This window comes from Bufo gargarizans, chromosome 2 (genome assembly GCF_014858855.1).
Source record: "Bufo gargarizans isolate SCDJY-AF-19 chromosome 2, ASM1485885v1, whole genome shotgun sequence".
NCBI lineage: Eukaryota > Metazoa > Chordata > Amphibia > Anura > Bufonidae > Bufo > Bufo gargarizans.
The window spans coordinates 192,064,706-192,088,445 of NC_058081.1; the positions used below are offsets into that span (position 1 = coordinate 192,064,706).

At 42.8% G+C, this 23,740-nt stretch overlaps 2 protein-coding genes across 5 annotated transcripts in view; one reads left to right on the forward strand and one right to left on the reverse strand.

Annotated features, from left to right (window-relative positions):
• The first annotated feature begins 7,405 nt into the window (after window positions 1–7,405).
• NR2E3 (nuclear receptor subfamily 2 group E member 3) lies at window positions 7,406–14,798 on the forward strand. Its single transcript, XM_044283356.1, has 8 exons — window positions 7,406–7,460; window positions 8,921–9,071; window positions 9,900–10,003; window positions 10,130–10,378; window positions 10,705–10,886; window positions 11,486–11,726; window positions 13,902–14,007; window positions 14,666–14,798. Exons 1-8 carry the CDS (start codon window positions 7,406–7,408, stop codon window positions 14,796–14,798), a joined length of 1,221 nt encoding a protein of 406 aa, XP_044139291.1.
• Window positions 14,799–20,499: 5,701 nt separating this feature from the next.
• Window positions 20,500–23,740, reverse strand: part of MYO9A (myosin IXA) — a 118,069-nt gene continuing 114,828 nt past the window's right edge. For all 4 annotated transcript variants that reach the window (XM_044279826.1, XM_044279823.1, XM_044279824.1 and 1 more), the window contains 2 exons: window positions 22,086–22,228; window positions 20,500–21,783 (listed from right to left, as the gene is read on the reverse strand). In XM_044279826.1, coding sequence (XP_044135761.1) covers window positions 21,383–21,783; window positions 22,086–22,228 — 544 coding nt within the window. In that variant the 3' untranslated portion in view covers window positions 20,500–21,382. The remainder of the gene's footprint in view (window positions 21,784–22,085; window positions 22,229–23,740) is intronic.

Sequence of the window (23,740 nt, forward strand, 5' to 3'; positions counted from 1 at the left end):
TAACTGTACCGCTGAACGGCAAATATATTTTTCTTTTGCCACTATTACACGCCAAAAATGGCTTTAGAACCTATAACTGCACCGCTAAACGGCAAATATATTTTTCTTTTGCCACTATTACACGCCAAAAAGGGCTTTAGAACGTATAACTACACCGCTGAACGGCAAATATATTTTTCTTTTGCCACTAATACACAACAAAAGGGCTTTAGAACGTATAACTGCACCGCTGAACGGCAAATATATTTCTCTTTTGCCACTAATATACAATAAAAAGGGCTTTAGAACATATCATTGCACCGCTGAACGGCAAATATATTTTTCTTTTTCCACTTACTGTATATACTCGAGTATAAGCCGACCCGAATAAGCCGAGGCCCCTAATTTTACCCCCAAAAAATGGGAAAAATTATTGACTCGAGTATAAGACTAGGGTGGGAAATGCAGCATATGTGGGGGATCTGTGGAGGATGCTGTTATGTGGGGGATCTGTGGAGGACAGTGTTATGGGGGATCTGTGGAGGACACTTATGGGGACCTGTGGATGGCACTGTTATGGGGTGGATCTGTGGAGGACAGTGTTATGGGGGATCTGTGGATGGCACTGTTATGGGGTGGATCTGTGGAGGACAGTGTTATGGGGGATCTGTGGATGGCACTGTTATGGGGTGGATCTGTGGAGGACGCTGTTATGGGGTGGATCTGTGGAGGACGCTGTTATGGGGTAGATCTGTGGAGGACGCTGTTATGGGGTGGATCTGTGGAGGACGCTGTTATGGGGTGGATCTGTGGAGGACGCTGTTATGGGGTGGATCTGTGGAGGACGCTGTTATAGGGGATATGTGCTATGACACATAGGGCCATGAGGGGGGGCAGCATAAGACATATAGCATCTTATGCTGGCCCCACTCATGGCCCTATGTGTCCCCTCGTGTCCTAAACTGCGCACATAACTGCCTTTGCGTGTAAAGTGTTACTCCTGTGTAAAACAAACAATCTCTCTCCTATTGATAACAGGTCCGGCTGTACTCACTGTCACGATGAATGCACTACAGCGAGCGGGAGCTGGCTGGCCAGCCGGCGCGTGACTGACATCACTTAGTAACGCTCCTCCCACTTCAGGAAGCAGGAGCGTTACTAAGAGACGTCAGTCACGCGCCGGCCGGGCCGCTCGCTGCAGTGGCATTTTCGGGCCGGCCAAATCCGAGTATAAGACGAGGGGGCTTTTTGAGCACAAAAATATGTGCCAAAAAACTCGTCTTATACTTGAGTATATACGGTATACACCCCACAAAAGGCTTTAGAATATATAACTGCACTGCTGAACGGCAAATATATTTTTATTTTGCCGCTATTACACGCCAAAAAGGGCTTTAGAACATATAATTGCACAGCTGAACGGCAAATAGGCCCTTATTTTTTTTCCACTTATACACGCCACAGAAGGCTTTAGAACATATAACTGCACCGCTGAACAGCAAATATATCATTCTTTTGCCACTAATACACAACAAAAAGGGCTTTAGAACATATAGCTGCACCGCTGAACGGCAAATATATTTTTCTTTTGCCACTAATACACGACAAAAAGGGCTTTAGAACGTATAACTGCACCGCTGAACGACAAATATATTTCTCTTTTGCCACTAATACATGACAAAAAGGGCTTTAGAACGTATAACTGCACTGCTGAACGGCAAATATATTTTTATTTTGCCACTATTACACACCAAAAAGGGCTTTAGCACATATAACTGCACATCTGAACAGCAAATAGGCCCTTATTTTTCCCACTTACACACGCCACAGAAGGCTTTAGAACATATAACTGCACTGCTGAACAGCAAATATATTCTTCTTTTGCGGCTAATACACAACAAAAATGGCTTTAGAACATATAACTGCACCGATGAACGGCAAATATATTTTTCTTTTGCCACTAATACACGCCAAAAAGGGCTGTAATTTTCGCACTTCACTACACAACGGCTAATAAGCCCTTTTTTCCCCCCACTAATACAAGCCAAAAAATGCTTTAGAACATATAACTGCACCGCACAAGGGCAAATAAGACATAGAAACATTTCCCTGTAATAAACCCTGTTAATCCCTGTATCAATCAGCACTTGCACCTCAATAACAAGAACGGTTTGCTGGAATTACAGAGTTATGTAATGGCAATTTGGGTGCCCAGTCAGTGCAGCAAGGTGTAATAGGATTGTTCCTATTACCCCAGGCTGTAACCTCCCCTACTGAACCCTGTTCAACATAAATGTTGTGGAATGATTCCTCCCTGTCCTTTACCTGCACCTTAAATAATCTTTCCCTGAACTTGTAAATGGCTTTTTTAGCACAATTTTCTAGCACTGTCCTTAATGCCTGCTGATGTCTCTTCCTGCACTAAGTACACTGGAAAAGGGCAGAATCCAAGATGGCTGCGGCTATTTATAGGGCTGTGACATCACAGGGCTGGCTGTTGAATGGCTGCATGCATAGCATTATGGGTGACCCCGCCTTCCCAGAGTTCCTTGCTCCATGTCCTCACATGTGCAGCAGCCATTTTAGGAAAAAATGTGATTCGTTACCACGAAGCGTGAAGAAATTCAGATTCGGTGCGAATCAAATTTTTCCTGAAATTCAGATCGAATTCCACTTCGTCAACTTTGATTCGCTCATCTCTAAATAAACCATTTAAAATGTAAATATGCTGGTTAGAAGTATACATATACCGTAGATGTCACATGTACATGTGCTTTTAGCTTTTTCTGGACTGTGTTCTCTCACATCTGCGCTAATTCCTTCCAGTGTTCTGCTCTGCCATAGAATAAGAACACTGAAAATGGTGTCCATCATTTAACCAGTCAAAATAGAGCATATTTCGATATTTGCCTACATTTTTGTCTGAATCTGCAACAGAGGCTCCTAGCAAAGCCTCCAACTCAGATGTGGACATAGCCTTATAGCATAGTCAGTGACAGAAATTGTTTATTGCATGGAGTTGTCAGCAAGTTGTCTGTAAGCAGCTTCTCTTTTACTATAAACATGACCATTGTTGGACTGGGTTGCCTAGGACCCACCAGTAAAATTCATTCGGGAGCCCACTGTACATCTACATGCAAACACTACCTGCTCACATAGTGGTTGGCAGCAATAAGATGCTCTAGATCAGTGGTCCCCAACCTTTTTTGCGCCAGTTTCATGCAAGACAATTTCCCCAGGGACTGGGTGGGGTGGGAGGGTTCTGAGGCGGGGCTTAGTGGGTGGGCAGGGCTTTTTGAGGTTCAAAAACTTGGTGGGCTGGGCACCTGTGAAGAGAAGGATTAATAATAATCCACCATTTTGATATTGAAACACTTGATGTGCGATTAATATAATACACCATTTTGAGGGTCAAACGCACATTGTGCTGGGCTGGGCACCTGTGAAAAAAGAGGCAGAGCAGCAGAGAGTGAGACTGAGGCCAGCGGCAGCCATTTCAGTCAGATTAGAGCCAAAACTGCAATATGGCTGTAACCTGACTAAAATGGCTGCTGCTGGCCTCAGTGAGTATTTCTGCCACTGCTGCTCTGAGTGCCTCTCACTCATACATCCCACTACCCTGTTCATTAAAATTTACTATTGATGGAGCTTTGGCTGCTGCTATTCCTCCTTCTTGCTGCTTTTTTTAGTTGCCACAATGACACTTCTAATCTGCAGCCGCCTACAGACCCAGCCGAAGCTGTGCTGGCACTGAGAAGACTGGGGACGGGCACATCGGCGCTGGTGGGATAAAGCACTGCAGCTTCGGCTTCTGTGCCGGAGGAGGTGGTGCTGCCTGCAGTGAGTGACTGAGTCACGGAGTCCTCCTCTCCTCTCTTCCACCGCGGCACTGATGGGGGCGGGACCAACCCAGCTGTTAGAGTCTGCAGCAGGCAGCGGTAAGTGAAGCACTGCTGCTGCAGATATGCAATTTGCTATTACTGTGGCGTAATCACAATGTCGGCAATGGGCCCTTTTGCTGTGGCCCAAGACCGGGCCCTGGAAGATTGTTTTCCGGGCCGCGGCCCGACGGTTGGGGACTGCTGCTCTAGATGATTGATTTTGGGAGTCCCTGCAACAACTTTGAGAAGGTGGGCCCTGGGTAAAGAGGCTTCTGGTCATCTCAGCCACCCGATGCATCTAATATAATAAACTGGGTAGATTGTTAAATAATGTAGGTTGTAGGCTGGTTGATTCACCTATTCCCCTGTGGGCCATTCCAAGCCTGAACATGACCCATTTAAAGGGGTTTTCAAGACATTTTTACTGATGACCTATAGGTGGGGGTCTGACAACCAGGACATTGGCTGATCAGCTATTTGAGAAGGCACCAGTGCTCGCAGTAGCACTGCAGCCTTTTCCATGTTCGCCAAGCACAGCACTGTCGCTTATTTACTTCTATGGGGCTGAGCTGCGCCGAAGCCTTGTGACCAATGAGCGTGACGTCACATGGCGTAAGCAAAGCTGTGAGAAGGCCGCTGTACTACTGCGATTGCCAGTGCATTCTTAAATAGCTGATCAGCCAGGGTCTAGGTTGTGACCCCCACCAATTAGATACTGATGACCTATCCAAAGTTAAAATAGCTTGGAAAACCCTTTTAATGTTCTTAAAATGTGGAATCTTAAAAAATTATCAAATACATCTTCATTCAGTAGTATGATAGATAACATTCTATTTCCAGAAGCACCTCTGTGTATACTAGTAGTGAAGAGTTTCCTGATATAGACCAAGAGTGTCAAGCATTTAATGGATCTTAGTTCAGAAGTTCTATTACATAAATGAATCATTATGTTCTAAGAAGGCACTTCATTTGATCACAAGACAACATGACCACACAGTATATACACAATTTTCTAAAGGGTGAGGAGTGAATTTTATACAGTAATTTCATAGCATAGAGGTTTTCAACATGCTAGATCCTCTTTATTCCCTCTTCCTATGTGAAACACATGAGCCTAGTGTGCCTGTTGGCCAGTCGAGCTTTAGGCCGACAGCTAAGATGTATGACCACCTTAACAGTAAGTAAACAATAGACCATTTAAGATGAATCATATACCTGTTGTATGACTATGACTATGGGCACTTGATATTTTAAGCCCATGCCCTGCATTATAGGAGCTCAGCTACTACTGCAACTACTGCAACTGACAAGTTTGCTTAGAATGACAACCGGCAGTTATGTTTAGTAATTAATTGTAAATGGGATGTCCCCTATAAGAATTTTTTTTTTTAATATATATATATATATACTTTATGGTCTATGAGTAGAAAACCTTTGTTAGTGTTTTGTTAGATCTGACTTGTAACTCTATACTGATCTCATATTATTAAGCAAGAGCGTCAGAGTTGGGAAAATGATCTTGACTTAACCAATTTAACCTTTCGGCATAGAAGGCTTACAATTCATGGTGTGGGGAGGGAGTGCTCTGTGTTGTTGTTGCTCATACAGTAATTGCTTGCGTCTCACTTTAATGCAATGTGTAACCGTATTAGCAGAGGATTATGTGATTTATGTGTTGGCTCTGAACATGCTCTTTTTCTGATCCCTTCACAGAAGTGATAAGGGATTGCAGTAGATACTGATTCTGTGCTTATATAGCAACGGGTTTCATTTTTTATTATTATACCATTTTCTTACTTTTGTTGCTTAATACCATTTAGAATTCATGTGTAATGTGTCTGTTTCCGCAAATACATATCCTAATAGCAATGTTATATTTCATGTATATAATTACACCCCTGGCTCATCAGCTTTGATCACTGTGGTCACTGATGGAGAGGGCAATCTGATATATATATTATTGTTTTAACTATTAGCTCCCACCCATACACAAAATGGAACAATGTACTTATAAAATATCATACGGCATATAAAATTCATTGATCGCAATAAGTGGCGTAGCTAGAAATGAAATTTTTGAATGGGGCTCCCCTCCCCCAGTAATTTTTTCGCAACCCCTTCCTTTCATGCCACCCCCATTCCTGTGGCTAGTAAAGATCGCTCTCTCAGACCAGGGCCGGCAGCTGTTCCATCCGTTTTCTACACTGTCTATACTGTCACTGTATATAATTTCATTGTGTAATACTGTTGAGGGGGCCCTGACAAAATCTTTTAGTCCTCCTCCTCCTTCTGGATGGGCCCCTTCTAGGACAGGGCCCCAAAGCAGCCGCTTCCCTTGCTTCCCATACAGCTACGGCCCTGATCGCAATGTTTTCTCCCTGGAGATTACATAAACACATCTATAGAGAGGACCCTCAGTCACTGTGCTCTGCCCGTAAACCCACCATCTGCCACATGATTCCTGAGCTTTGGGCATATTTGTTAGTTAATTATCTTTTGTATTTTCTGCTTGCTCTATAATTTCTAGATAAATGGATTATTGGGGGATTGCTTCTAATTACCAGCATTTGTCTGACCTCACAGCTGCTACTTTCTTGAAAGGAACAATTTTATAAGTAAATGCTATACAAGGTTACATTTTTCTTTACCATTAATGGGTTCTAGAATATTATTTTGCAATCTCAAAATTAGTGTATAATGTAGTTCAGTAGCTGTTTATTTCTTTTAATACCAAACCCTGGAAGTCTTAGCAGCAGGCATGAGGTGGCAGCCTCATGATAAACTGTCCACCTTCTGCCAAAATGTGGATTCCAGATTCCATTACCAGAGGTAAGAGGATGCAATGGTGTGAAAAAGACACTAGAGAAATCTAGGTCATGGTCCCATCTTGGTTTTCATAAAGTTATGGTTGTTTATACCTTCATATTACTCATTATATCAACAGGAAAAAACTGAGAGTTAATATTGCCTTCATTGACTTGTAAAATGAATAATGATTTTCCCAAACGACAATCATCCATGAAGATGTTCAATCTGCCAGCATGAACAATATTTTCCAGCATAACTGACACCGACAGTACTATATGTCAAAAAGTTCAGGCTGAGGTTTGAAAATCTCTGAATTGCCAATGTCCATGAAACAGAGTGGACACGTCTTCATAGGGGTAGAGATGATGGCTCCACCTTCTCTTAGATGGTAAAGATTAAGAGGATGACAAGAGGCATCTGCTTACACAGCGTTAAGAGCTAATCTTCAGGCCCTAAGAAAACTCCTCAAGAGAGACAAGGAACAAGAGATAGATAAACCTCTCCATCCTTGCTGTATCTATCCTGTTGCATCACCTCCTTCTCTATCTACTTCTTGGATCTTGTATTTTGTGTCACAGTCAGGAATGACTTGTTCCATACAGTATAACGTTTAAAACGAGTGAAAGGGAATTCAAAAGTCATAGTGGCACTCTGTTCACATCTTTGGGGCTGAAAGGAGCTTACAGCCTGATAAGAGGAGAATCATCTCAGGAACGATTCTAGAAAGTTAAGGTGAAATGAGTTCACCCACAGGTTCCGTGCTTAGTACCAGTGCAGATGACAGTCAGTCAGGTAAGAACAGATTTTTACAATTCTATACCTAAGATTTTTTTTCCCAGTGCACAATATGTTAATACCTTCTGAAGCACAGTGATAAATATAACTAATTGTATCTGTTATTAGTCTTCTTACCAAGTCTTGTAAAATAGTGATGCTTGTAATGTGCCAACACTGGTTCACCATTTGGACAGACTTTGTATGTTGTCCTTTATGTTCTCCTCTTGTCTTCTATCCCTATTCCAAAACTCAGATAGGCTTATTGAAAATCTGCCATAACATATATGTGTGTAATACAATGGTAATGGGAAGCTTAGGAAAAAGGTAGAGAACATGCTTCATGTCTCCTCATGGGAGTATTTTGCACTAGCTGTATTTGCCTTCTTGTGGAGAAAGGCAAAACTGTCATAGCCACATAGGTGATTGCTTTTTGAGGAATGGCAAGCCACTGGCCTTTCCTGGTTTTCTCTTTAGAGTCCAATGTGAGATACTTGATAGAAATATGGAAGACATGGTTCATCAACTGAGCAACGTTCCCACAGGAAAGATATCTAGAATGAATTTCTTGATATTTAGTATATCTTCTCTATTTCCTAAATATCAAGAAAGTCTTCCAAGTTCTCGTTATTGTGGAAACAGCTCCTGATAGACAACCTGTGTCTTTCTTCCATATTGCTTTCGTGTGTGAGATAGAACTCAGACTGTGAGCCTCACAGCAATTGAGACTAATGTGAAAGCTATAAAAGTCACAACAAGGACTGCATGCCTCCAAATAAAGGTGAATAAAATCTAAATCTTAACATTCAATATGTCCTTTAACCTTTAAAAAAAAGATTTCCACTCAACATCACTCTTCCAACATAGCTGTATACACTTACTGTGAATTAATGTCACAACCTATGCACAAAGAAAGAAAAAGGAGTCTTACCACCTCAGTGAATAAAGCGGCACAATCATACCTACCTGTGACCACCAGCACTGTAGTTGGATTATTGTTGTAATGTGAACGCTACATCCTGTGTGTATTACTGCAGAATATGGGAATAATTGGAAATACATGTTATTATAGATAAGAATCTATATGTGTTTCCATGAGTATATTTTCTAGTGGGCTGACATTGGATTATTTTATTCTTAATGGACCTGTAGGCCATGCTCACACAGAGCAGTTTTATATGTTACAATACAACAAAAAATGTTTCTGCAACTGTCAGAATCTCCATAGTAAGGTTTCCAGAAATCCATAAATGGAACCAATTTTCAGTCATAGAAAACTATGCACTAAATCTGGTGTGTAAATACTCCCTTATGAAACTGTATGGATTACCTATAAAAACATTTCCAAAATTTTCTTTAAAATGCTACTCATATTATAGTGCGCAATACATAGTGTGCTTATACTGAGTTTAGCATGTTTCCATGTTCTAGTTTAACTTAACCTAGTAGAGTTCACAATTTTACTTTTTTTCTTGTAGTTCCTAGTCCTGCGCCAGGCCCTGCACCCAGCCCTGCACTACTGTGTAGGGTATGTGGGGACAGCAGCAGTGGAAAACACTATGGCATCTTTGCTTGTAATGGCTGCAGTGGATTCTTCAAGAGAAGTGTTCGCCGGAAACTTATCTACCGGTAGGTTTTTGTTGCTGATCAGTGAGAAGTTTAGTAGGTACAATCTATGGTGCCACATTAAAATCACTTAAAGACAACTGTTAGATCACTGGTGATCTACTGGTATATCTCAGTGTGGGATCACTAGAGCTCTGCCACCACTGAAGGCTGGCATCCAACCATAGAAAACAGCCTCCTTATTGAATTATACAGGGGCCTGCCATTAGATGAAAGATCCATACTGCTCACCAATGCTTTAGATCAGGGTTCAGCAACCTTCAGCACTCCAGAACAACTCCCAGCATGCACACTTGCTTATCTGTTCTTGTAACTCACCCAAAAAATTTAAGGAAGATTCTGGGAGTTGTAGTTTCAGAACAGCGGGCGCGCCGGAGGTTGCCGATACCTGCTTTAGATTATGAAGTCATGGGTCTTTTAAATCAACAATCTGAAGGACCCAATGCAAGCCTGTATGACATGGCTGCTCACATGTACGAAGCTGAGAATCTACAACTAGGAATGCTGTTTCCCCATTATTAGTGCATTAGCTCCATTCTGATTATGCTCGGCTGACCACACTATTGCAGCTTTTTCACGTAGATGGGTCATTTAAATTTTTGTTTCTGATGAAATATTTGGAAATAAGTGCATACCTGATCGCAATGGTGGCCAGTTTAATAAAGTTCTTAAATTTGTGCACATATTGCAGCAATGCTCTACATCATACCCATCCATTATGTATTGTGGCTGTAGACATTACTACTATATAAGGTTTTAGCAGATAGAATTTAAATATACTGAAGCATAATGGGTTACTATAACTGCATTTCTGCTTTCTGTTATTTACAGATGTCAGGCTGGAACAGGAATGTGCCCAGTAGATAAAGCACACAGAAATCAGTGCCAGGCCTGCAGGCTGAAGAAATGTCTTCAAACGGGCATGAATAAAGATGGCAAGTGCTCTTCTCTCTGTATATTGGTTATTAGAGAGCTTTTTATCATTTGTTACTGTCCTCAGTGCCCGCTCTTATATCACCTTGTGAATATTCTATTGATCTGTGTTTTTTCCTTTTTTATAGCAGTCCAGAATGAGCGCCAGCCTCGCAGCACAGCTCAGATTCGCTTAGACAGCATTGACCTGGACACAGAGAGCCATCACGAACACTTAGCTACAACCCGAGAGCCTCCTCCACCATGTCCACAAGGAAACCACTTACGTTCCCCTGTTCCAAATACAGTATCAGGGACTCTAAGCCCACCCCACAATCACAGATTTATGGCCAGTCTGATGACAGCAGAAACGTGCGCCAAACTTGAACCAGAAGAAGGTATGAGTGTGAGAATGTAATATAAGTTGTTAATTTACCAATGTGTACACCAGGAGCTCCCAAGGGTTTGCTAGCGTGGATCCAGACTACAGTCCCCCAACAGATTACGAGACTGGTATAACTAAGCTATATAATCAGCTATAATAGCTGATATACAGTTTAAGTGCCTTCCATCTGGGAAAAAAGTGTAATGTGGTTTCAGTAAACTGCTCATCTGAAGGATTTATGCATCGATTTCCTGCATATATAAAATAATAACCTATTATAGACTGTTACATGGCCCTAGGACATGCCAGCTTATTGCCCTTCCTTATCCTTTGTTCTAGCTGATGAGACTATTGATGTTACAAGTAATGAACCAGAACGTACACCTAGTGACTTTCAGATGTCTGCATTTATCACATCCAGTCCAGAGGGGGTGTATGAAACATCTGCTCGGCTTCTCTTTATGGCAGTGAAATGGGCCAAGAACCTCCCAGTCTTCTCTAACCTTCCCTTCAGGGATCAGGTAAGTCGGAAATCCACCTGCTACAGCCGATGTCCTATAACATATAAAGCACAATCAATTTAAAACTACTATAAAATACTGAACATAAAAAAGCAGGGGAGAGTGCTGTGAGGAGGATGGGAGTGGTAGTGGTGACACTGATAGGAGGAGTGGTCTACGGTGTCTATCCTCATTCTGTGTGGCAGTGAATGGAGGGGAGCACCTTTTCTTCCCATGAGGCATTCCCTGACACTCTGGAGCTCCTGCCTGGTGGTAGTTGGGTTGCCCTTGATGGTGGATGTTTGGCAGGGTGTGATTGATGCAGGAGGGCAAGTGCGGAGCCCGATAATGGCAGAGGTGCAATGGTGGTGCAAGACAATAATCAGGCCAGTGTATGGGCAACACATCCAGTGTTCTTTACTGAGGTAGTTTAGGAAGTTCATGAACACTGATAACTTTCAGTTCAGACTCTCCAGAGTACATCACTATCAGGTCCAAACTACTTTCCAAGTCAATACATACATGTACGGTATATTAATAAGAACCAAATGCTTTGCTGTGCAAACCGTTACATGTGAAAAATGAAAGCTTGTATAGAATACCATATCTTATTTCTGCAGGTAATTCTCCTGGAGGAAGCATGGAGCGAGCTGTTCTTGCTGTGTGCTATCCAGTGGTCAATGCCCCTCGAGAGCTGCCCTTTGTTGTCTGTGCCTGACCTCTCTTCCAATGTCCATGGGAAATCTGTCTCCTCCAGTGTGGATATTCGAATCCTTCAAGAAACAATCAGCCGATTTAAGTCACTCAGTGTTGATGCAACAGAATTTGCTTGCATGAAGGCAGTGCTCCTCTTTAAGCCAGGTATATACTTCTATACCTATATATCAAATAGTAATATCTTTCCTTATTTATAAACATTTATACCACTTCAAGTGGATCTCTTAAGATATGGAAATGTTTAAAACACGGACGTCAGTGTTGGGCAAGGTGCGGAATCTCCTCAAAGAGATCAGTCCTGTATGGAGACTTGCTGGAAGTATTCCAGGGTATGGCAATGCTCCATGGGAAACAAATATGCACAGAGGTATCTCCCAAGGAAGAAAATGATCTTGCCAATGCCACCTCTTGGAAGTGGCTTCTATAAGTCAAAATCCGACTTTCCAACAAGCCTTGGGTTTAGACAAGGTATATATGGTCAAGTCAGATATCCAGCCAAAGACAGCTGTTTTGGGGTGCTTACCTCTCATCAGTAGGGAGTAGGATCCTGGCTGTCTGGGTGCGATGCCTTGAAAGCGGCTTAGGCAGGTTGGTTTCTTTAAAGAGATTCAGCACCCAGCCAGCCAGAATTCTACTCTGTACTGACGAGAGGCAAGCACCCCGAAACAGCTGTCTGTGGATGGATATCTGACTTGGCTATATTCCTTTGTCAAATCCCAAGGATTGTTGACAAGTCGGATTTTGACTCATAGGGAGCCACTTCCAAGAGGTAGTGCTAGCTAGGAGATAACTGCATTTTCTCTATCCCTAGGGAATCTGTAGACTGAATAGAGTGGTTACAAACATATTTGACTTTAGAGGATTCAGAATGTCCATATGTTACACAAACAGCTCAAATATAAATACTGCTATGTTCATCCTGTGGTGGCATTGAGTAGTATTTGAACACCTGGGTTCCTACACATTATTTTGTGGTTTGAGGAGCAGGACACCTTATCATCAGCCTATTATTGGGTCATTCCTCTAACAAAAAAAGGGTTGATCAAAGTGGATAATGTCATTATGGTGTCAATCAAGTCACTATTAGGCACAGTGAACATTCAGAACTTTTCAGTGGAGCAATACATCAGAAAGACCTCCAGAAATAAACTTCTGGCGGAAAGCACTGATGTATGATACTGTAAAGCCATACAGTGACTTATGTCAACCACAGACCCCAGTTGTAAAGTGGATCTTCTTATAGGAAAGCAGTCTGCTGTCTTTTTTAATGCAAATAAAGAAAAGAAAGTATACTGAGGCATACCACCCTGACAGAGGCCAAAGGGTCACACTTTTGACCTGTCAGGTGAATGGATACATTTAATGTATATACCAGAAGCTTTTCCGTAACATAGACCTGATGTATGAATCTGACACAGTGTGCACAAAGCCTAAAATGGATTTTAACAATGAGTTTAATTTGCTAATGCACCAAAATTTGCTGCATTTCTTGCACATAATGACACATCAAAGAATAATCCACTTTGCCTGGCACACTTGTTTCTTTTCCCAGACAAGGGGGCATGACTTGTGCTCCAAAATTGTGGTGTAAAGTAAGGTAACCCCCCCCCCCCCCCCCCCCCCCCAAAAGTGACAGTGGGTTTTATAGTCCAAATGCTAATTACTTCCATTATGGAAGCAGTCATCAGCATTTGGGAGGCGTGGTGAGGGAAGCGATGCACTGACTTTATTCACCTTCCCCGGTCTTCTTCCATGCCCTGCTCTACACTCTGTCCTGACGTAGGCCTGCACTATGACTTCAAGCTGTGTGATGTCAGGTCACAGTGCAGCGTGTGCTGGAAGAAGACCAGGGAGGGTGAGTGGATTTTCAGAATGGCAGCGGCGTCCGGAGCAGGAGAGAAAAGTTTATTTATTTTAATGTCTGATCTGAGGTCTGATAGGGTCTGATCTGATACTGATGGGGAGGTCCAATCTGAGGTCTGATGGAGGGGTCTGAGCTGAGGCGAATGGGGCTGCTAAGCTGAGCTGAGGCTGATAGGGGTCTAAGCTGAGGCTAATGGGATTCTGAGCTGAGGTTAATGGGGGTCTGAACTGAGGCTGATGGAGGTCTGAGCTGAGCCTGGATTTTGGGGTCTGATCTGAGGTCTGATGAAAAATACTTTCTTATTTTCCTCTTCTAAATCCCGGGTGCGTCTTATAGTCTGGTGCCTCTTATAGTCTGAAAAATACAGTATGTTTTTATTATTTAGACATAGAGGATCCTGTATATTGTACATTTCAAAATGTAATATCACATCAAATATTATTATTGTATTTTAGAGACAAGAGGCCTAAAAGACCCTGAACAAGTAGAAAACTTGCAAGATCAATCACAAATGATGTTGGCTCAACATACAAGAAGTCATTATCCCACCCAGCCTGTTAGGTAATTACAAAAAATATTTTCGTCTCCAGATTAGGCCCTCATGGCCATGCTGCGGCCCGCAATACACGAACACAGTTCGTGGGGCAGTGGATCGCGGATCCATTCACTTTAATGGGTCTGCGATCTGGCTGTTCCGCAAAAAGATAGGACATGTTCTATCTTTCTGCGGAACGGAAGTACGGGACGAAACCCCACGGAAGCACTCTGTAGTGCTTCTGTAGGGTTCCGTTCCGTTCCATGCTTCCGTTCCGCATCTCTGGATTTGCGGACCCATTCAAGTGAATGGGTCAGCATCCGTGATGCGAAATGCCCACGGAAAGGCACCAGTGTATTGTAGATCCGCAAATGTTGTCCGCAATACGGCAACGGGAAGCACACGTTCGTGTGCAGGGGGCCTTACTGTGAGGGTTTGTAATTTGCAGGGCAATGCTACTTTCCATTAGTACCATTTTGGGGAACATGTGACTTTTTGATCACTTTTTAGAAAATTTTTGGGGGGGAGCAGGGTGCAGGATAATTATTTTTATATTAGTTCAATATGCAAATTTTTTCATTGCTTATTTTTATATGTAATTATCGGAAAGTGGGAGAAGATTTTAATTTTTAAAATTTTGTGTAATGTTTTTATATTTTGTGATTGTGTTTTCTTCTCTGTCAGATTTGGAAAACTGCTTCTCCTTTCTCCATCTCTACGATTTCTCTCCTCTGAACGCATTGAGCTTCTGTTTTTCCATCGTACTATTGGGAACACCCCTATGGAAAAACTTCTCTGTGACATGTTTAAGAACTGAATATGAGATGCTACAGTACATTTGTTGGAGAGTAAAGGGCTGCTAATATAGTATTAAGGTACAAGGTCCTGCAGATCAATGCTGGACAGAAGAGATGCAGAGACAATGGCCTCTATTAATGACACTTGAACATGACAATGCAACCCCCAAGGCACAGACTGAGTATTATCTGTATCCAGACAAAGACCCCTTAGGAGAGAAGCTCGGCGTATAAGCAATTGTGTATAAAATGACATAGGTGCTGATGAGAACCAGTAACCCCCCATAACTGTGCCACACTGGGAAAGTGGATTGTAGCCTGGTCACGACGTATGGCAGATTAGTGATACTGCTGTAACTCACATTTCTTAAACTACTGTGTATTCTGAAGTGACACATCTTGACTCCAGAGAAAGTAATTGCTATTAGTACTAATGGTTGAGATCGTGATTTGTGCTTCACAGTCCATACCACATCCACGTGTCTTATCCTACAATCTTTTCATGTTCTTTATTATCATGTTAGGCTTGAATATGTCTATTTATGTTTTACAGCTTGTATTAAAAAATACTTTTAACACATAAATTCACGTAATCTGCCAAACAGTAATGTGAAATTGTGAATTTGCCGCAGAAAGGATTCATACCTTTCTGGAAAAAGTGTGAAAAGGATGCAAATCCCATACAAAAAAAAAGGGCTAGAGCTGTGGCATCTGGGCCAGTTTTATGCTGCAGTCTTGCCCATTAAATGGGTTGGACAGGTTTAAAAATCCCAATTCAAAAATACTTTATTAGGGAATTATGAGTTATTAGAGGGGGAGTTCAGGATACTCCTCTAATAGCTAGTGAGGATACAGTACACAAGTCTGCCCCAATAGTAGGTGTAAGACTAGTCAACCCATCAACCAATTTCAAAAACAGCCTGTGGCCAAAATGCTGTATGTTCAGGCTCCACTTATCCCCACTAATTTGTAGTGTAAGGGTCCATTCACACGTCCGTAGTGTACTGCGGATCCACAATACACCCGGCCAACTAGGACATGTTCTATTTTTTTCCGGAGTCGTGGATTGGAAGATCGGGGGCGCGCTCCAGAAATGCGGACAGCACACTGTGTGCTGTCCGCATCCATTACTGCCCCATAGAGAATGAATGGGTCCGCACCCGTTCCGCAATTTGTGGAACGGATGCGGACACATTCACAGATGTGTGAATGGACCCTAAAGCTACTTTCACACTCGCGTTTTGGCCGGATCCGGCGTGGATTTTCTATTGTGCCAGATTGTGTCAGATAAAACGGATCCGTCCCCATTACTGATGCATTCTGAGTGGATCCTTTTCCGGAATGCATTAGGGCAAAACTGATCCGTTTTGGACCGCTTGTGAGAGCCCATGACGGATCTCACAAACAGAAAGCCAAAACGCGAGTGTGAAAGTAGCCTAAGGTAACAGACAGATAACCCTGAAGTCGGTATTGCTTTATTCCCCCAAAAATCATAAAATTAAGTATCAAGCGTGCCCATGTGTTGCACTGATTTAAATGGCCGTCATGTAATCTATCATTTTACCTGTGGTGGTGCTGTTTTAATGATGGTATTAATAAATGTGCTCTGTTCGTTAGTATATATTTACAAATTATGGCGTCATATGCTGCCATTCAGCCTAAGTGGAGACTTCCGCCTAGAAGTGAGCCCCGTAATGTCACCGGCACAGATGCGCGGTCCCATAGCACTACCAGAGGCTGTTTTGGAGGCGGATATTGTGCTACTGTGCATCGTACCCACCTCCAAAACAGCCTCTGGCCCTACAAACCATCTATCTGTGTCAGTGACATCATGGGGCTCACTGTTAGGCGGAACTCTCCACTCAGCACAGTGATTAGAAGTCCGGTGCGTCACCGGCACAAAACAAACAGATCCTTGTGCTGCACGACGCAGAGTGGCAAGGGGGGCCATCGGAGTAAGAAAATTCTCTGATGCTCCACTCATACGTAGTCAGGGAATAAAGAACAGCTTATATCCAGGTTCAGCCTGGAACTAATGAGGACTAAATAAGTTTCACACAATTAAAGTCACTGTTGCTGGCATTGCAACATGTGTCAGGGCCTCGATAAGTATGTCATTCAGCATGAACATCATTCTATTACATCTAACTGCATTGATCAATCTGACTTGCTTAATAACGAAGGAAGCTCGTGTTGCAGCACAGGCCACTGAGATTATACCAGTATGTCATAGTATATACTGTATTTTAAACTTTTACCATGGCATGCTAACATAAATTTTACTATACACTATAGATGGATGACTTTGTGCCCGGCAGTTCGTGCCTTTTCGCAACATGAACAAGTGATTAGTCCTGCAAAACACCATTTGTTAACCACTTCCGGACCCCCATAGACTATAAAACTGACTAGGCCTCACAGCAAATTTTCTAATCGACTTCCCCCTCTCCAACTTCTTTGCTACCTCCACTCCAGCCAAGTCAAGATCACTCTTTCAGACCAGGCCTAGCAGCCGCTCCATCCATTTTCTACACATATATACTGTTTGTCATGTCACTGTATACAATGTCATTGCAGAGGGCACTGACAAAATATTTTAGTTAGTCTTCCGGTAAGGCTTCTGACTTCGGGCCACGTAGCAGCCAATTCCCCTGCTTCCACTATAGGTACGACCCTGCTCTAACCATCAGGGCGGTCCATGCTCATCTCTGCAAAGACTTTCCTGAACATCCTTGCCGAGTTGGGAGCTGCACACCAATCGTGCAACCGCAGGAGCAGGGAGCCCGCTCTTATTGATAGCAGGGCTCCCCATAGAGGAGGTGGTGGTTTTACCAACCCTGCCTTCTCCATCACGGTCAATGAGCGCTGCATATACAGGTCAGGAAGCGGCAATGTGACCTAGGGATGATAGGACTACTGGGGGTCAGGTATTTGCAGGTCAGTTCTGCAGTGAGGTTGTGGGAAATTGTAATACTGTGGGGACTATGTTCCCTCTGTAACTAGGGCCGATAGGTCAGCCCCAATTATAAGAGAAATTAGGAATAAAAAGAATGTAGTGTGTAAATGCCCCCAAAAGGTTTAGTATGACCTTATGAGTGCACAAAGTGTAGAATAAAAAAAAAAAGACCAACATCACCACCACACTCCACACAGTAGCTTCTAGCCCTGACTCTGGCACCCATAACCCATACATCCCCTATCCAAAAACAAGAGTAAACCTGGATCACACCTCCTCACGCTATGCTCTGATCTAATACCTGCTTCTCCGCACAATAGTATACAGCCCCTATGTTGCATGCTTACATTAAGGCATTAGTACACATTTTGATCAAAAAGCATAAGCCCACTCACCACGACAAGGTTGCCTCCTCGAGTGGGAACCTACTCTAAATTTGGCTAGGCACTGAGTGGCGACCACCGGCACCACACCAGCAGACAGCGGGACTCAGCAGCCAAACAGCACCCCTGCTGCTTGGCAATGCCACCCTGGCACTGGGCCCCACCAAACCACCAGCACAGAACCACATCATGTGAACAGTTGTAAAAGCTCACCTTATCATATGCTCTCAGGAACTCCAACTGAGAGCTGGTAGGAATTTGTGAACCCTTATGCAGTTGGCTGCTAATTAAAATCACCTTGATCGATAAGGTGAGCTTTGACAACTGTTCACGTGGTGTGGTGTGGTGCGGTGCGGTGCGGTGTGGCGGCCATTGTTGCTGTGCTGGTGGGGCCCAGTGCCAGGGTGGCATTGCCAAATAGCAGGGGTGCCGTTTGGCTGCTAGATCCTGCCGTCTGCTGGTGTGGCACTGTGGCGCCAGTGGTCGCCACGCAGTGCCGCGCCAAATTTAGAGTAGGTTCCCACTCGAGGAGGCAACCTTGTCGTGGTTAGTGGGCTTATGCTTTTCGATCAAAATGTGTACTAATGCCTCATGTAAGCATGCAACATAGGGGCTGTATACTATTTATGACGATGAGAAGCGATGTTAATAATGCTGAGAAGCAGTTATTAGATCAAAACATAGCATGAGGAGGTGTGATCCAGGTTCATTCTTGTTTTTGGATATTTTATAGATCCTTTCCTTTTTTGCACTCTGGTATTAGCATTCCTCCCATTCGACCAAGGTAATTTTAATTAGCAGGAGACTGCATAAGGCTGAATTCACACATCCGTGGAACACGGTCCTTGAGATACAGGACTGGCATCCATAACAACCAATGACGCCGTGCGCTCCTGCACTAAGCAGGATGCCAGTCCGGTAAATCATGGACCATGTTTCACGGATGTGTGAATTCAGCCTAAGGGTTAACAAATTCCTACCAGCTCTCAGCTTTTTCATTGGTGGCAGTGGCTTTCCCTTCTTCTCCACTGTGTGACCGCTTATTAGAACAAGGCAGGCACTGCGCTTTGCACGCACCATGTTCTCTTATAGTGACTGATACTAATACGTTAAAAAAACGTATTACTCCAAATTGGGAGACCCTATCACGATTGGACAAAGAGCTACATAGGCATTTCCAGGTATTTGGTGACACATTATTAGGAACTACAGGTATGTACACTGAATGGGAATATTTGCTTTACTACTATGATTTTTTTTTTTTAAAAGGGTTTTCTGAGATTTTTTCTTTTTTTACTGATGACCTATGCTCTGATCAGTGGGGGTCCGACACCCATGACCCATGCCGATCAGCTGCCTTCACGCAGCTCACCAAGCACTGCACCATACATAGTATAGCGGCTGTGATTGGTATTGTGCTCAGCTCCATTCACTTCAATAGGGCTGAGCTGAATCTAGGCCACAAGCAGAGACGGGAGCACCGCTGCCTTCTTATGCAGCTGATTGGCAGGGCCCCGGGTGTCGGACTCTCACTGATCAGATACTGATCTGATGAAAAAATAAATAAAAAAATCTCGGAAAAACCCTTTACTGGTTGTGCTATTCTATGATCTATAACAGTTTAACGTCAAACACATTAAAACGAGCATTCCTCATCACTCAAATTCTGCTCATGTGTTTTCCATATTTCCCACTTGCTTCCCCTCTTCCTTACCTCTTTGTTAAATCTAATTACTTAAGATTTTCGGATGATGATCTTGTATTGCGACTTCAACAGTGTCTAGTTTTGATTCTGGTAGATGTACATCAGTCATGACTTCCAGCTTTCTGCCCTTTTTTGTCACTTTATTAATACGGTACTATTTGTCTTCTGCTTTATAATGGATATACGCTAAACACCATCCCTCCTATTTACCGCCTTCCCACTTCATTTCCCTTGTATTTTTTTTATTGAAAACAAATAAATACAGTTTGAGAAGAAAGGAAAAAAAAGATTGGCTACATCTTACAAATTCTGCCTGGGGTATGCAGTGCAACTGTATATCTAAGGCCTCATGCACACGGCTGTTGGACGCCCGTGTGCAACACGGACCCGTTCACTTGAATGGGTCCGCAATTCCGGAGAGTCATGGAACGGAACACCGGAAGCACTACGGAGTGCTTCCGTGGTGCTTCTTTCCGTTGTTCCGCACCGCAAATAAATATGACAGACCAACTTGAATGGGTCTGGCCCGCTGCACGGATGTTGCCCGTGCATTGGGGACCGCAATTTCAATTGCGGTCCCCAATGCATGGAACCGCCGCACATCAGCCGTGTGCATGAGGCCTAAAACTGGTAATTATACAGCAATAGAGGAAATAATACTATATGACTACTTAACATTCTGCAGCTTTTGTTCTTTTAATAAGCTCTGGGTTTGCTTGCAATGTAATGAATCTTACAGCCGGAAATTTACACAGATTGTACTGAATACATATGATAGCACAGTCTCCCGTTGCACCCAGTGGCATCTACCAGATGCAGGGCATTTACATTCAGTATGGAAGTGTCTGCCCTTTATAAGGCTCAGCAGGCTTATGTTGTGGTAGAATGTGCAGCCAGAAGGCTTACGTGTGAAGAGGAAGCTGCCCAGTCTCTGTCTGATTCACATAAATCCTCTTCTGCGCAAAGATTACGCTGAACTCCAAGCAGAGTATCGACTTTCTGGAAAAAAAAAATATTCTCTCGATCCCATACGCTGTGGATCCCACAAAACGAATGGAATATATGGTCTCGAGAGGGACACAGGTTTCTGTTTGCCGTCAGCGTGGGTATTGAACAATGTCTCTGGAGTGCAGATGAAAAAGACAAACTGTGGGGGTCTTCCCCACAGACTAGTTGAGCCATGCAGATCAGGAGGCTTCAACTTTACAAAGCTTTATGTAACCACAGTGCAGATGCTGCTTTAAATTAAAGGGAATGGTTTATTTATATTGGGCTTAGAAACCACAAATAAAATTAATAATATTAATATAATAATATTTATAATAAAAGCCTCTTTCTTTTTGTTCAGATCAGTTTGTCTTCATAAAGGGAGTGTTAAAAAAATTCGGTGATGGGCTAGCTGGATAAGGCTTTTGTTAAACATGGCCCGCCTGGTCCTTGATATGTGTTGGCAGCGCATGCCAGATGGTTGCTGCCTGTTTTGCAACCAGGCACCAGGATAAAGCTATGTGGGGGGCACAGCTCTTGGCAAGAAAGAACAAGGGAAACAATATACTTCTTTCACACCATAAATTCATTCTTCCCAAACAAGACAACAGATTGTGAGCTGCCATCTGATCCCAGAATCCTTTGATCCCCACTCTCTGGAGGATCCCTCGATTTCTGAGGAGATTGTTTGACATTCTTTAATTTCTGTCGTCCTTTCTCGGGATTAAAAGTTCCACGGCTTGTAAAGTGTACAGGGGCCCCAGAGTCTTGAGAGTCTGTTGAAGAAGGTTCCCGGTAAAAGGGGGATTTAGAATGTAAGTGGAACCTCTTTTTTCCAAGGTGGGGTAAGCAAGATGAAGCGATGGGAGAAGAAAGGTTGCGGTCCCCACCATCTGTGCTGTCATTTTCTCTCTTCACTGGTCTCCGTACTCTTGTCGCCTCTGACCGTGGACCTCGCGGAACTAGTGCTCTTTCTGAAAGATGTAATGCAGAAAAAAAGTTTTACAAAATGTTTAAGAGAAAATATATTATTAAAGCAGATCTGCTGATGAAAGCCATATATTAGACACACATACTGATGACATATTGTAAGGATATGCCTAGTGGTGAGGGAATTGATCCTCTTAATCCACCAGCCCTAACCTGTCCAAAAGGTAAAGTGATTTATTGAGTATGTGTTTTGTTCATAGTGAATGCATTCAGTCATTCTATTCTACTGACTGGTGGATCAGGTAGATCGATGCTCTCATCCTAGCACAAAAGAAGAGATAACTACCTGATCTGATGGATGCTGCCCCTTCAGACTCACAGTTGAGGTTTTCCGAGCTGTCTGCAGTCCCAAGAGATGCTTCAGACTCCAAGGTCTCATCATCTGAAGCCCGTGGCTCTAAAGCTAGCATTTCATAGGCAAGCTCCTCCCTATGTTAAAAAAAAAAAAAAAAAAGAAAACATGTAGATGAAAAAAAATGTACGAAAATTTAAAAGGAAAATGTCTCGCAAGACATGAAACAACAGTACAGTACCAAATTTATGTGGTTTTTATTTTATTTTTTTTCTACTTTTGTACAATGAAAACTTTTTGGGGGTCATTTATCAAACTGGTGTAAAGTAGAACTGGCTTAGTTGCCCATAGCAACCAATCAGATTCCTCATTTAATTTTCCAAAGGAGCTGTCCAAAATGAAAGGTGGAATCTGATTGGTTGATAAGCCAGTTCTACTTTACACCAGTAAATAACCCCCCTTATTTTTATTGCAGCGCTTGAAGGTCATCAATATGCTCACTCTGCACAACCCCTTTGATTTAAATGTAAAGGAGTCTTCCTACCACAGAAGTTGTTTAAAAAAAAAAAGTTTATTAAGGTTTTTCAGCAAACAAAAAACTCTCAGATTACCTGCTTTCCCTTCCAAGATGTCATTTTTACATGTACAAGAGTAATCTTACATAACAACACGTTCCCTCCCCATCCTCAGGTGGTCAATCTCTAATCTCTCATGTCATATATTATAATATCGAGTCTCCTGCATGTTTTGGTTCACCTTTATTGAGTAGTTGTTATGTTAGTGCATTTCAGCTTCCTCAGTGTGCCAGCAATGTCCTCCTTGAGACACGATGTTGAATCTTTAAAAGGGGATGTTAATTTATGAATTTCTGTTTCTGGCAAAAATGCACAAATAAATTGTCTCCATTTCCTGAAGAATGCAGTTGCTCGAGTTTCTTGTTTCTCCTATTTCTAACAACATACAATGTTTCACCTGGGCTATTACTTCCGTCGCACTAGGACATTCTGGGTCAAGCCCCCTATACAGAAGACGTCTCTTAGCTGTCTGGATGAATAGGTGTACAATCTCTGGCAGGTTGTCATTTTTCTCTGATGCCTGGAAAAGTATAATTTCCGGTGTCTCTTGGAACTTACTCCCTAATTTATGCTTGAGTAGCTCATTCAGATGGCTCCAATATCGTCTGGAGGCCGGACATGCCCAAAGTCCATCGTACAGGTCGGTAGCTTCCAATTTACATTTGGGGCACGCTACCAGTCTGCCATGGTTTATATTAGTTTTGCTTTTCCAGAAACCATATATTGCCCTATGTATGATCCTAAACTGCATCTCCCTCCACACTTCATTAACAGTTGCCTTTCTTACCCGAGTCCACCCTGGCAGAATGACATTATTGACGGTAGACAGATTTCCAACCTTTGAATATTGCAAAATCCGATGATTGCATAATTTGATCCCTAGTGCTGGCATACAGGATAGCTAGACTTGGTTTCCCTTGTTGAGGTGACTGTGTGTCAAATTCATTGACTCGCATTTCCCCAGAATTGTCTTTTAGCTTTGCCCGTAAAGAGCGAATTATTTGGTGGTAGGCTAGGAAGGGTGGGTTCTCTAACTTATATTTGTTTTTGAACTCATTAAAAGTATAATACCTT

Excerpts from the sequence above, each read along its gene's own strand:
- NR2E3 (XM_044283356.1), top strand. The coding sequence starts at position 7,406 with ATGAGTTCACCCACAGGTTCCGTGCTTAGTACCAGTGCAGATGACAGT. Across the intron at positions 10,887-11,485 it reads ACCTTCCCTTCAGGGATCAG|GTAATTCTCCTGGAGGAAGC; the intron begins GTAAGTCGGAAA and ends TTATTTCTGCAG. Across the intron at positions 11,727-13,901 it reads AGTGCTCCTCTTTAAGCCAG|AGACAAGAGGCCTAAAAGAC; the intron begins GTATATACTTCT and ends ATTGTATTTTAG.